The sequence below is a fragment of the Coregonus clupeaformis genome, unplaced genomic scaffold, assembly GCF_020615455.1.
Source record: "Coregonus clupeaformis isolate EN_2021a unplaced genomic scaffold, ASM2061545v1 scaf0822, whole genome shotgun sequence".
NCBI lineage: Eukaryota > Metazoa > Chordata > Actinopteri > Salmoniformes > Salmonidae > Coregonus > Coregonus clupeaformis.
Window position 1 is genome coordinate 69005 of NW_025534277.1, and position 14797 is coordinate 83801.

Consider the following 14797-nt stretch of genomic DNA (forward strand, 5'->3'; position numbering starts at 1 on the left):
ATTCTAAAACACTGAGAAATATAGACATTTCATCAATTACAAATTACATGACCCTCCCCTGGACTAGATTAAACAATTACTAAACCCTCCCTTGACTGAAATTGAAAAGCATTTTCCTCCAGGTAACCTTACTATAGGACAGGTGGAGATCGAATTTCAATATTGAAACAATGTTGCAAATGTCGGAGAGACAGACAGCAAGGATTATACACAATTATGTTGTTGTTGAAAATCAATTACTAGTCTAAAATAAATGGGAGATAATGTCTAATGCTTTTTTATAGTGGAAATGAAGTTTATAACTTGTCTGGCTGGGCTGATAAAACAGTGGATTGCGCAGTGAGATGGAACAGAGTAAATAGGCATTTCAACGTCATAGACACCCCCACCCGTTGTATAATCCCTGACACGATTTGGAGGTTTAGTTTTCATAAACGACCTATCATATTCTTTGAAACTACAGTATTTGGCAAAATATCTTGTGAATATGGTTTTGCTACTGTAGTACATTCATACATAATCTTTGTTATGATTACTTTGTTGATGGTAAATATTCACACTTCCGTGTGTGTTGTTTGTGATACATTTCATTGGCCGACGACCTGTGACAACTTCCATGTTCCGAGATGGCTAACCAATCGACAGTTTCTCACATCTCACGTGTGTGGCTTCGGCACATAAAATTGGCTGTCTGATTGGCTACTGTTATCACAAGGGTCCTCCTACTTTTAACCCCTGATTCCCGAGCCACAAATGGAGACGCCGAAGTCTGTCTGAATGATCGTGTATGTTTCCACCTGATTGGAGTAGAAATACAGTAGCTAGCGAGGTGGGTGGGACCTGTAGGAATATCTATCTCCTATTGCTGTCTGATTGGAGTAGAAATACAGTAGCTAGCGAGGTGGGTGGGACCTGTAGGAATATCTATCTCCTATTGCTGTCAGATCTTTCACTCTTGGACCGTTCGTCCCATTGGAAATCGAGGTTTGAGGAACTTGGCTTCTCCATTCAGCTTTAGCTAGCATCTTCATCTCTACCTCCGCAGTAAGTTGGCTAACGTTGCACCGAGAACTGATACAAAACTAAATTACTCAAGACAGCTTTCACTGTCGGATAACGAATGTTGGAGACGGAATTATGACGTGTGTGTGTGCGCGTAGTTTAGCGGTTAAAATGGATGTGCTACAAGTGTAAGAAAGCCTAATATTACAATACACGTAGGTGTTTTGTAACAGATGTCTCTTTCCATTAATCAAATTGCGGGTGCACAGTGTACTGTTGGGGTTTGGATACTGAAATGATTTTGTGAGTGGAGGTGCGCGGGTGGTCTACAGGAGCGCCTTTGTTAGTGATTGTTTGACCATCAGATGAAAACATCACATTAAAACGCATAGACGGTGTGTCCGTAAGGCTAGGGAAGTTAAGCTTTCCATAAAGTAAATTGCCAAAATTATATAGCTTACTCCTGTCTATACAGAATTCAATAAAATCATTCAAAATAGGCTACTACACCAGAAAGCATGATTTGGCCACAGAGGACCATTAGCTTATTTCAACAACAATAAAAACGTACTTGTTTTAAATCGCATAGCCTACAGTCGGAAGGGCCCGCAATTTGAGCAGTGCGTGCTGCAAATACCAAAATAGATTATAATTGAGTTGCGACTGTCAGTGAAAAGCGGAGACCCAGCCAGGCATATCGCAATATTTAAAAATACGATGGCGGAAAAACAGTTTGGAAAGCAAATGTTTATTGCTGTAAAGAGATTACATGAAAAGACTCCAATCTGTCTTTAAGTGATCAAAATTCTTAACTTAATTGGGCGAACAGTAGCCTATCGTATTGGCACCAACTGAGAACATCGGCCATATCCCCAGTGAGTGTGCATATTCACTGTCTTTATCATTGGGTCAGTGCCACTTGTTTGTTTTTTTGGACAATAATTTCTTCCTCCAGGTTAGATGGAAGTAATATTCTATTTGTGTCTCCCCTTCTCGTAGGCCGATTATATGGACAACGTTGTTTTTATTGATCTGTTTGTCAGTGTCAGCAGAGTAGGCTACCCAGTAATCTTTGTAGTATAAAAAAAGAAAAATAAATCCGTGCGAACACTTGGGTGTCCGTACCGGTAAGACATTACATCTACGTTCATCCCTGTGTACACTACACGATGTTGGTCCCGTTTCTGTCCCAGACAAGTTTTTGAGATATGAGACAACATCCCCATGTCTGTTTACTCGGGGCGCGCGAGCTTCACCGATGCTCGTTTAATGTGAGCGGGTCTGAGACGCAATCTGGGTGCTACCGAGGTCGTCTTTGAACAGTCCCGATGTTTCCAAACATGTTTTATTTTATCGGCACAATCTGCAATGCTCATGTAGTGTGAGATGTGCAACGACAAGTTTTGAGAACTGTGATCATCAATAGCCAATGAAAGCTCGCCAGAGAAGAAGCCAGTGATATGATGACATTGTTGGGCATCACGCAGAATGTGTAGACTCACGAACAGGAGCGATGTCTACTACTAGTCTGCGTCTGTACTTGCCTTTAACCAAAGCCAAAGTGTCAAATCATTACAGCTCAGAAGTGCACAAGCAACGTTATTCAATTCAAAATGTTGGCTAGACATTTCAACTCTGTATGGCAAGTGTGAATGTCTGACTGAATGTCTGAGACTGCTTTGAGCCAGACAGCGCGGGATGGAGAATCCTCAAGACCAAGTGAAGAATCTTGTAGTGTGACCCCAGTCTGTGCCACGTCGTTTAGTGTGCTCACTACTATAAAGGCAAGACAATAAAACCGACAGACAGTCATTTAATGTGAGAGGCTCAGCGATGTTAGGATTTTGAAAGACATGTAGTGTACACCAGGCTTAAGCGAAAGGTTGGGGGATTCGAACCAGCTTTTCGACCTATGTGAAACATCTGTTGATGTGCACTTGAGTAAGGCACTTTACCTTGAGTAAGGCACTTTACCTTGACTGCGCCTGGATAAGTGTGTGTGTGAGCGAGAGATGTAGGCTAAGTTATCCGTTTGTCATTAGTATCTCAGTAGCAGACCACCCTGCAGGCTGGCTGGCCTCTGAAGCTGAGCAGGGTCGGTCCTGGTCAGTACCTGGATGGGGGAGCACATTGCTGATTGATGCACTCCACCAACATTTATACTGAACAAAATTATAAACGCAACATGTAACAATTTAAGATTTTACTGAGTTACAGTTCATATAAAGGAAATCAGTTAATTGAAATAAATTAATTCTGCATATATATATATATATATATATATATATATATATATATATATATATATATATATATATATATTTCAAATGACTGGGAATACAGATATGCATCTGTTGGTCACAGTTACCTTAACAAAATGGGGTGTGGATCAGAAAACCAGTCAGTATCTGCCAAATTCTCTCATGATGGACGCGGCTTATGGTAGAGAATTTAACCGTAAATTCTCTGGCAACAGCTCTGGTGGACGTTCCTGCAATCAGCCTGCCAATTGCACGCTCCCTCAACTTGAGACATCTGTGGCATTGTGTTGTGTGACAAAACTACACATTTTGGAGTGGCCTTTTATTGTCCCCAGCACAAGGTGCACCTGTGTAATGATCATGCTGTTTAATCAGCTTCTTGATATGCCACACCTGTCAGGTGGATGGATTATCTTGGCAAAGTAGAAATGTCACTAACGGGGATGTAAACAAATGTGTGCCAAAAAATTGTGAGAGAAATAAGCTTTTTGTGCGTATGGAGCATTTCTGGGATCTTTTTATTTTAGCTCATGAAACATGGGACCAACACTTTACATGTTGGGTTTATATTTCTGAACGCTATAGTTATGTTCCTCTAGTCAAGCCTCTACCCAGCCCTTACCCTCTGATGCTTAGGCAATATTCAGATGCTCTGCCCTCCTCATGGATTTAAAAGCAATGGACTGGTGTGAAGAATATGGCGGAAACTCCCTCCGGTTATGCTTTCACCAATCCAGTGCTTTTAAATGAATGAAGGGGACTGAACAAGTGCACACTTCAGTAGAACGATAGAGAATCGGAACACAGCCTCAGCCTCCTATGAAGGGGCAGCTGGTAACATCTCTCTCACTTATTGGCAGATGGCGAAAAGCCCAGTCCGAGCCGCTGGTGTCCCCCACCCCTACTGGCCGCGGGACCTGTCCATCCCAGGCTACGTGGCCAACGATAGGTCAATGCATGAGATCCTGTCCTTTCTGTTCTCTGTGTCGGGTCTCTTCATGCTGTCCAGCTGGGTCCTGACGGGCCGGGAGTGGGCCAGGGATGGCCAAGGTCAGGGGTTCGGCGTGGCCAGGCGGCTGGCTATCTGCTGGTTTGCTGTCTGTGGGTTCATCCACGGGGTCATTGAGGGATGGTTCTCTCTCTATTATGACATCATCCCCTCAGACCAGAGCTTCCTGTCTCAGCTGTGTAAGTAGAACCTAGTGCTGGAACCCTATGGTAGAACCTCCATTCACTACTATAACCTAGTACTAGAACCCTCTAGTAGAACCTCCATTCACTACTATAACCTAGTACTAGAACTCTCTAGTAGAACCTAGTACTAGAACCCTCCAGTAGAACCTCCAGTCTCTTCTAGAACCCTCCTATTGCAAGGAAAAGAGAACCCACAACAAGTAGAATGTAACTAACAGAACGTTGTCTTCTCTCTTTGTCCACAGGGAAGGAGTACTCCAGAGGAGACAGCAGATATGTCATGTAAGTTTTTTTTCTTTGTAAACTGTTGGTCCCATGTTTAATGAGCTGAAATAAAAGATCCCAGAAATGTTCCATATGCACAAAAAGCTTATTTCTCTCACAACCGCAGAGGGGGTGGGGAGAAATGATTATAGCGACGCAGCATGACTATTAACGGGGAATGACCATAGGGGTGCAGCATGACTATTGAGGGGGAATGACTATAGGGGAGCAGCTTGACCACTGAGGGGGAATGACTATATGGGAGCAGAATGACTATTGAGGGGGAATGACTATAGGGGAGCAGAATGACTATTGAGGGGGAATGACTATAGGGGAGCAGCATGACTACTGAGGGGGAATGACTATAGGGGAGCAGCATGACTATTAACGGGGAATGACTATTGAGGGGGAATGACTATAGGGGAACAGCATGACTATTGAGGGGGAATGACTATAGGGGAGCAGCATGACTACTGAGGGGGAATGACTATAGGGGAGCAGCATGACTATTGAGGGGGAATGACTATAGGGGAGCAGCATGACTATTGAGGGGGAATGACTTGCGGAGCAGCATGACTATTGAGGGGGAATGACTATAGGGGAGCAGCATTACTATTGAGGGGGAATGACTATAGGGGAGCAGCATGACTATTAACGGGGAATGACTATTGAGGGGGGGATGACTTGCGGCACAGCATGACTATTGAGGGGGTGGGGGGGTGACTATAGGGGAGCAGCATGACTATTAACGGGGAATGACTATTGAGGGGGAATGACTTGCGGAGCAGCATGACTATTGAGGGGGAATGACTATAGGGGAGCAGCATGACTATTGAGGGGTAATGACCATAGGGGAGCAGCATGACATTAACGGGGAATGACTATTGAGGGGGAATGACTATAGGGAGCAGCATGACTATTGAGGGGGAATGACCATAGGGGAGCGGCATGACTATTAACGGGGAATTACTATTGAGGGGGAATGACTTGCGGCACAGCATGACTATTGAGGGGGTGGGGGGGTGACTATAGGGGAGCAGCATGACTATTAACGGGGAATGACTATTGAGGGGGAATGACTTGCAGAGCAGCATGACTATTGAGGGGGAATGACTATAGGGGAGCAGCATGACTATTGAGGGGGAATTACTATAGGGGAACAGCATGACTATTGAGGGGGAATGACTTTTGAGGGGGAATGACTATAGGGGAGCAGCATGACTATTGAGGGGGAATGACTATAGGGGAACAGCATGACTATTGAGGGGGAATGACTATAGGGGAGCAGAATGACTATTGAGGGGGAATGACTATAGGGGAGCAGAATGACTATTGAGGGGGAATGACTATAGGGGAGCAGCATGACTATTGAGGGGGAATGACTATAGGGGAGCAGAATGACTATTGAGGGGGAATGACTATAGGGGAGCAGAATGACTATTGAGGGGGAATGACTATAGGGGAGCAGAATGACTATTGAGGGGGAATGACTATGGGGGGGCAGCATGACTACTGAGGGGGAATGACTATAGGGGGGGCAGTGTGACTATTGAGGGGGAATGACTATAGGGGAGCAGAATGACTATTGAGGGCGAATGACTATAGGGGAGCAGCATGACTATTGAGGGGGAATGACCATAGGGGGGCAGTGTGACTATTGAGGGGGAATGACTATAGGGGAACAGCATGACTATTGAGGGGGAATGACTATAGGGGGGGCAGTGTGACTATTGAGGGGGAATGACTATAGGGGAGCAGAATGACTATTGAGGGGGAATGACTATAGGGGAGTAGCATGACTATTGAGGGGGAATGACTTTTGAGGGGGAATGACTATAGGGGAGCAGCATGACTATTGAGGGGGAATGACTATAGGGGAGCAGAATGACTATTGAGGGGGAATGACTATTGAGGGGGAATGACTATAGGGGAACAGCATGACTATTGAGGGGGAATGACTATAGGGGGGGCAGTGTGACTATTGAGGGGGAATGACTATAGGGGAGCAGAATGACTATTGAGGGGGAATGACTATAGGGGAGCAGCATGACTATTGAGGGGGTTGGGGGGAATGACTATAGGGGAGCGGCATGACTATTGAGGGGGAATGACTATAGGGGAGCAGCATTACTATTGAGGGGGAATGACTATAGGGGAGCAGCATGACTATTGAGGGGGTGGGGGGGAATGACTATAGGGGAGCGGCATGACTATTGAGGGGGAATGACTATAGGTGACCAAGTGAAATAAAAACATTTAAAAAACCAGTAATAATATACAGTGCATTCGGAAGGTATTCAGACCCCTTGACTTTTTCCACATTTTGTTACGTTACAGCCTTATTCTAAAATGGATAAATAAATCTACACACAATACCCCATAATGACCCAATACCCCATAATGACCCAATACCCCATAATGACCCAATACCCCATAATGACCCAATACCCCATAGTGACCCAATACCCCATAGTGACCCAATACCCCATAATGACCCAATACCCCATAATGACCCAATACCCCATAATGACAAAGCGAAAACTGGTTATTATAATTTTTTGCTAATGTATAAAAAATAAGCAAACTGACACCTTTATTTCCATTAGTATTCAGACGCTTCGCTGTGAGACTCGATATAGAGCTCAGGTTCATCCTGTTTCCATTGATCATCCTTGAGATGTTTCTACAACTGGATTGGAGTCCACCTGTAGGAAATTCAATTGATTGGACATGATTTGGAAAGGCACATGCATCTCTATATAAGGTCCCACAGTTGACAGTGCATGTCAGAGCAAAAACCAAGCCATGAGGTCGAAGGAATTGTCCGTAAAGCTCTGATACAAGTGTGTCGTGGCACAGATCTGGGGAAGGGTACCAAAACAATTATGCAGCATTGAAGGCCTCCATTCTTAAATGGAAGAAGTTTAGAACCACCAAGAATCTTCCTAGAGCTGGCCGCCCGGCCAAACGGAGCAATCGGGGGAGAAGGGCCTTGGTCAGGGAGGTGACCCGATGGTCACTCTGACAGAGCTCTAGGCTTCCTCTGTGGACATGGGAGAACCTTCCAGAAGGACAACCATCTCTGCAGACTCTACCAATCAGACCTTTATGGTAAAGTGGCCAGATGGAAGCCACTCCTCAGTAAAAGCTGAGACCATCCCTACGGTGAAGTACGGTGGTGGCCGCATCATACTGTGGGGATGTTTTTCAGCGGCAGGGACTGGGAGACTACTCAGGATAGAGGCAAAGATGAACGGAGCAGAGTACAGAGAGGACCTGCTCCAGATCTCTCAGGACCTCAGACTGGGGCAAAGGTTCACGTTCCAACAGGAGAACAACCCTAAGCACACAGCCAAGACAACGCAGGAGTGGCTTCGGGACAAGTCTCTGAATGTCCTTGAGTGGCCCAGCCAGAGCCCGGACTTGAACCCGATCGAACACCTCTGGAGAGACCTGAAATTGGCTGTGCAGCAACGCTTCCCATCTGACTGAGCTTGAGAGGATCTGCAGAGAGGAATGGGAGAAACTCCCCAAATACAGGTATGCCAAGCTTGTAGTGTCATACCCAAGAAGACTCGAGGCTGTAATCGCTGCCAAAAGTGCTTCAACAAAGTACGGAGTTGACGTACCAGACTGTGATTCAGCCCGACAGTATGCTCTCTGGTGCTCCTGTAGAACACTGTGAGGCCCTTGGACAGGCCACATTTCTTCAGCCTCCTGAGGTTGAAGAGTCACTGTCGTGCCTTCTTCACTAAGGTGTCCGTGAGGTTAGACCATTTCAGCTCCTCTGAGATGTGTACGCCGAGGAATTTGAAGTTATTAACGGTCTGCACACGGCCCCGTTGATGAGGATGGGGGCGTGTCCAGCCTGGTTCCTCCTGAAGTCTACAATCGGCTCCTTTGTTTTGCAAACGTTGAGGGAGAGGTTGTTTACCTGGCACCATGCTGTCAGAGTGCCTCCCTCCTCTCTGTAGGCTCTCGTCGTTGTTGGTAATCAGGCCTACTGCTGTTGCGTCGTCAGCAAACTTGATGATGGAGTTGGAACTGTGTGAGGCTACGCAGTCGTGGGTACACAGAGAATACAGGAGGGGACTGAGGACGCACTCTTGTGGGGCCCCTGTGTTGAGGATTAGTGTGGAGGAGGTAATGTTGCCTACCTTCACCACCAGGGGGCGGCCCGTCAGGAAGTCCAGGACCCAGTTGCAGAGGGGGGAGTTCAGACCCAGGGCTGTGAGCTTTGTGATGAGTTTATAGGGCACTATAGTATTGAAAGCCGAGCTGTAGTCGATGAACAGCTTTCTCACATATGTATTCCTTTTGTCCAGGTGGGTAAGGGCAGTGTGCAGGGCAATGGCGATTGCGATTGCGTTGTTAGGTGACCTGGTAGGTGAATTGGAGAGCGTGGAGTGTGTCAAGGAGGTGATATGATCTTTGACTAGCCTCTCAAAGCACTACTGACTGGTTTTCTAATCCACGCTCTACTTTTTATTTTTTTAAGGTACAGTGTCTGTGACCAACCGATGCATATCAGTATTCCCAGTCATGTGAAATACATATATTAGGGTCTAATGAATTTTATTTCAATTGACTGATTTCCTCATGAACTAAAACTCAGTCAAATCTTTGAAATTATGCATGTTGTGTTTTATATTTTTGTTCAGTATACTAACTGTAGGCTAAGGAGAACAATTAAATCAACTGCGGAGTGTTCTCCCCCCTCCTGTTCTATCTCCCTCTCCTCCCTCCCTCTCTGCGTAGAGCTGATAACTTCACGGTGTGTATGGAGACAGTAACAGCCTGGTTCTGGGGTCCATTCAGTTTGTGGACGGTGTTTGCCTTCCTGGCCAACAAACCATACCGCTTTGTCCTGCAACTGATTGTCTCTCTTGGTAGGTACACTGGTAGGGTACCTTGGGGGTGGGGGGGTGGAGGTGTAAACCCTATGAACTGATTACCTGTGGGGGGGGGTGTAAACCCTATGAGCTGATTACCTGTGGGGGTGGGGGGGTGTAAACCCTATGAGCTGATTACCTGTGGGGGTGTAAACCCTATGAGCTGATTACCTGTGGGGGTGGGGGGGGTGTAAACCCTATGAGCTGATTACCTGTGGGGGTGGGGGGGGTGTAAACCCTATGAGCTGATTACCTGTGGGGGTGGGGGGGTGTAAACCCTATGAGCTGATTCTGATCTGTGTTTTTAGGCTGACATTTTATTATTTGATTCCAGGTCAGCTGTGTGTGTTAACCCCTGTCCTCTGTCTCCAGGTCAGCTGTGTGTGTTAACCCCTGTCCCCTGTCTCCAGGTCAGCTGTATGTGTGTTAACCCCTGTCCTCTGTCTCCAGGTCAGCCCTGTCCTCTGTCTCCAGGTCAGCTGTATGTGTGTTAACCCCTGTCCTCTGTCTCCAGGTCAGCTGTGTGTGTGTTAACCCCTGTCCTCTGTCTCCAGGTCAGCTGTGTGTGTTAACCCCTGTCCTCTGTCTCCAGGTCAGCCCTGTCCTCTGTCTCCAGGTCAGCTGTATGTGTGTTAACCCCTGTCCTCTGTCTCCAGGTCAGCCCTGTCCTCTGTCTCCAGGTCAGCTGTATGTGTGTTAACCCCTGTCCTCTGTCTCCAGGTCAGCCCTGTCCTCTGTCTCCAGGTCAGCTGTATGTGTTAACCCCTGTCCTCTGTCTCCAGGTCAGCTGTGTGTTAACCCCTGTCCTCTGTCTCCAGGTCAGCTGTATGTGTGTTAACCCCTGTCCTCTGTCTCCAGGTCAGCCCTGTCCTCTGTCTCCAGGTCAGCTGTATGTGTGTTAACCCCTGTCCCCTGTCTCCAGGTCAGCCCCTGTCCTCTGTCTCCAGGTCAGCTGTATGTGTGTTAACCCCTGTCCTCTGTCTCCAGGTCAGCCCCTGTCCTCTGTCTCCAGGTCAGCTGTATGTGTGTTAACCCCTGTCCTCTGTCTCCAGGTCAGCTGTATGTGTGTTAACCCCTGTCCTCTGTCTCCAGGTCAGCCCTGTCCTCTGTCTCCAGGTCAGCTGTATGTGTGTTAACCCCTGTCCTCTGTCTCCAGGTCAGCTGTATGTGTGTTAACCCCTGTCCTCTGTCTCCAGGTCAGCTGTGTGTGTTAACCCCTGTCCTCTGTCTCCAGGTCAGCTGTGTGTGTTAACCCCTGTCCTCTGTCTCCAGGTCAGCTGTATGTGTGTTAACCCCTGTCCTCTGTCTCCAGGTCAGCTGTATGTGTGTTAACCCCTGTCCTCTGTCTCCAGGTCAGCCCTGTCCTCTGTCTCCAGGTCAGCTGTATGTGTGTTAACCCCTGTCCTCTGTCTCCAGGTCAGCTGTGTGTGTTAACCCCTGTCCTCTGTCTCCAGGTCAGCCCTGTCCTCTGTCTCCAGGTCAGCTGTGTGTGTGTTAACCCCTGTCCCCTGTCTCCAGGTCAGCCCTGTCCTCTGTCTCCAGGTCAGCCCTGTCCTCTGTCTCCAGGTCAGCTGTATGTGTTAACCCCTGTCCTCTGTCTCCAGGTCAGCCCTGTCCTCTGTCTCCAGGTCAGCTGTGTGTGTTAACCCCTGTCCTCTGTCTCCAGGTCAGCCCTGTCCTCTGTCTCCAGGTCAGCTGTATGTGTTAACCCCTGTCCTCTGTCTCCAGGTCAGCTGTATGTGTTAACCCCTGTCCTCTGTCTCCAGGTCAGCCCTGTCCTCTGTCTCCAGGTCAGCTGTGTGTGTTAACCCCTGTCCTCTGTCTCCAGGTCAGCCCTGTCCTCTGTCTCCAGGTCAGCTGTGTTTGTGTTAACCCCTGTCCTCTGTCTCCAGGTCACCCCTGTCCTCTGTCTCCAGGTCAGCTGTGTGTGTTAACCCCTGTCCTCTGTCTCCAGGTCAGCTGTGTGTGTTAACCCCTGTCCTCTGTCTCCAGGTCAGCTGTATGTGTGTTAACCCCTGTCCTCTGTCTCCAGGTCAGCCCTGTCCTCTGTCTCCAGGTCAGCTGTATGTGTGTTAACCCCTGTCCTCTGTCTCCAGGTCAGCTGTATGTGTGTTCACCCCTGTCCTCTGTCTCCAGGTCAGCCCTGTCCTCTGTCTCCAGGTCAGCTGTATGTGTGTTAACCCCTGTCCTCTGTCTCCAGGTCAGCCCTGTCCTCTGTCTCCAGGTCAGCTGTATGTGTGTTAACCCCTGTCCTCTGTCTCCAGGTCAGCCCTGTCCTCTGTCTCCAGGTCAGCTGTATGTGTGTTAACCCCTGTCCTCTGTCTCCAGGTCAGCCCTGTCCTCTGTCTCCAGGTCAGCTGTGTGTGTGTTAACCCCTGTCCTCTGTCTCCAGGTCAGCCCTGTCCTCTGTCTCCAGGTCAGCTGTATGTGTGTTAACCCCTGTCCTCTGTCTCCAGGTCAGCCCTGTCCTCTGTCTCCAGGTCAGCTGTGTGTGTGTTAACCCCTGTCCTCTGTCTCCAGGTCAGCTGTATGTGTGTTAACCCCTGTCCTCTGTCTCCAGGTCAGCTGTATGTGTGTTAACCCCTGTCCTCTGTCTCCAGGTCAGCCCTGTCCCCTGTCTCCAGGTCAGCTGTGTGTGTTAACCCCTGTCCTCTGTCTCCAGGTCAGCTGTATGTGTGTTAACCCCTGTCCTCTGTCTCCAGGTCAGCTGTATGTGTGTTAACCCCTGTCCTCTGTCTCCAGGTCAGCCCTGTCCTCTGTCTCCAGGTCAGCTGTATGTGTTAACCCCTGTCCCCTGTCTCCAGGTCAGCTGTATGTGTGTTAACCCCTGTCCTCTGTCTCCAGGTCAGCTGTATGTGTGTTAACCCCTGTCCTCTGTCTCCAGGTCAGCCCTGTCCTCTGTCTCCAGGTCAGCTGTGTGTGTTAACCCCTGTCCTCTGTCTCCAGGTCAGCCCTGTCCTCTGTCTCCAGGTCAGCTGTATGTGTTAACCCCTGTCCCCTGTCTCCAGGTCAGCTGTATGTGTTAACCCCTGTCCTCTGTCTCCAGGTCAGCTGTATGTGTGTTCACCCCTGTCCTCTGTCTCCAGGTCAGCCCTGTCCCCTGTCTCCAGGTCAGCTGTATGTGTGTTAACCCCTGTCCCCTGTCTCCAGGTCAGCTGTATGGGGCGGTCCTGTATTTTTACACAGAGCACCGTGATGGTTACAGCCACAGTCAGATGGGACATCCTCTGTACTTCTGGTTCTATTTTGTCTTCATGAACGTCCTCTGGATCATCATTCCTCTGGTCCTCATACTGGACGCATGGAGACACATGCAGCAGGCCCAGACACACACTGACCTGGCCCAGAAGGAGAAGATGAACTGATGAGAGGAAGGGGGGGTGTAACAAAGGATCATATAACAATAGCTTGATTGAGAAAGGGAGATATTTTAGCGCTGTTGAACAGAACTCTGAATAATAATACTAATAATGTGTAAACTGACCAAACAAAACAATGTTGAGATGCACTGTATCATGTGTGTGTGGATTGTATAGAATCTTTTCCATTATGCAATGGGCCTTTTCCCTTTTTCTAAACTGATTAAACACATGAAGACAATGTGTCGTTTGACTCTTATCTGTTAGTCAAACTCTTCTGTATACAGAGCATTCAGAAAGTATTCACACCCCTTCCCTTTTTCCACATTTTGTTACGTTACAGCCTTATTCTAAAATAGATTTAATTGTTTTCCTCATCAATCTACACACAATACCCCATAATGACAGAGCAAAAACAGGTTTTTATAAATGTTTGCAAATTTGTAAAAAATGTAAACTGAAATATCTTATTTACGTAATTATTCAGGCCCTTTGCTATGAGACTCGAAATTGCGCTCAGGTGCATCCTGTTTCTATTGATCATCCTTGAGATGTTTCTACAACTTGATTGGAGTCCACCTGTGGTAAATTCAATTGATTGGACATGACTTGGAAAGGCACATACCTGTCTATATAAGGTCCCACAGTTGACAGTGCATGTCAGAGCAAAAACCAAGCCATGAGGTCGAAGGAATTGTCCGTAGAGCTCCGAGGCAGGATTGTGTCGAGGCACAAATCTGGGGAAGGGTACCAAAAAATGTCTGCAGCATTGAAGGTCCCCAAGAACAAAGTGGCTTCCATCATTCTTAAATGGAAGAAGTTTGGAACCACCAAGACTCTTCCTAGAGCTGGCTGCCCGGCCAAACTGAGCAATCGGGGGAGAAGGGCCTTGGTCAGGGAGGTGACCAAGAACCTGATGGTCACTCTGACAGAGGTTCAGAGTTCCTCTGTGGAGATGGGAGAACCTTCCAGAAGGACAACCATCTCTGCAGCACTGCACTAATTAGGCCTTTATGTTATAGATAGTTTGTGTGTATGTATTGATATGTGGGCTACATGTGTTTTTTTATACAGTGGGGGAAAAAAGTATTTAGTCAGCCACCAATTGTGCAAGTTCTCCCACTTAAAAAGATGAGGCCTGTAATTTTCATCATAGGTACACGTCAACTATGACAGACAAATTGAGAAAAGAAAATCCAGAAAATCACATTGTAGAATTTTTAATGAATTTATTTGCAAATTATGGTGGAAAATAAGTATTTGGTCACCTACAAACAAGCAAGATTTCTGGCTCTCACAGACCTGTAACTTCTTCTTTAAGAGGCTCCTCTATCCTCCACTCGTTACCTGTATTAATGGCACCTGTTTGAACTTGTTATCAGTATAAAAGACACCTGTCCACAACCTCAAACAGTCACACTCCAAACTCCACTATGGCCAAGACCAAAGAGCTGTCAAAGGACACCAGAAACCAAATTGTAGACCTGCACCAAGCTGGGAAGACTGAATCTGCAATAGGTAAGCAGCTTGGTTTGAAGAAATCAACTGTGGGAGCAATTATTAGGAAATGGAAGACATACAAGACCACTGATAATCTCCCTCGATCTGGGGCTCCACGCAAGATCTCACCCCATGGGGTCAAAATGATCACAAGAACGGTGAGCAAAAATCCCAGAACACACGGGGGGACCTAGTGAATGACCTGCAGAGAGCTGGGACCAAAGTAACAAAGCCTACCATCAGTAACCGCCAGGGACTCAAATCCTGCAGTGCCAGACGTGTCCCCCTGCTTAAGCCAGTACATGTCCAGGCCCGTCTGAAGTTT

The 14797-nt window shown here is 47.4% G+C and overlaps 1 protein-coding gene across 2 annotated transcripts; it reads left to right on the forward strand.

The window, feature by feature from the left end:
- Positions 1–783: 783 nt before the first annotated feature.
- LOC121563300 (EBP cholestenol delta-isomerase) lies at positions 784–13213 on the forward strand. 2 transcript variants are annotated; one of them, XM_045216845.1, is made up of 6 exons: positions 784–829; positions 902–1044; positions 4124–4451; positions 4703–4739; positions 9480–9610; positions 12764–13213. In XM_045216845.1, the coding sequence occupies exons 3-6, from the start codon at positions 4124–4126 to the stop codon at positions 12976–12978; spliced, it is 711 nt and encodes a 236-aa protein (XP_045072780.1). In that variant the 5' UTR covers positions 784–829; positions 902–1044; the 3' UTR covers positions 12979–13213. The 2 variants fall into 2 exon arrangements, with proteins under 2 accessions (XP_045072780.1, XP_045072779.1); XM_045216844.1 differs by lacking the exon at positions 784–829 and having other exon boundaries at positions 890–1044.
- The last annotated feature ends 1584 nt before the right edge of the window (positions 13214–14797 follow it).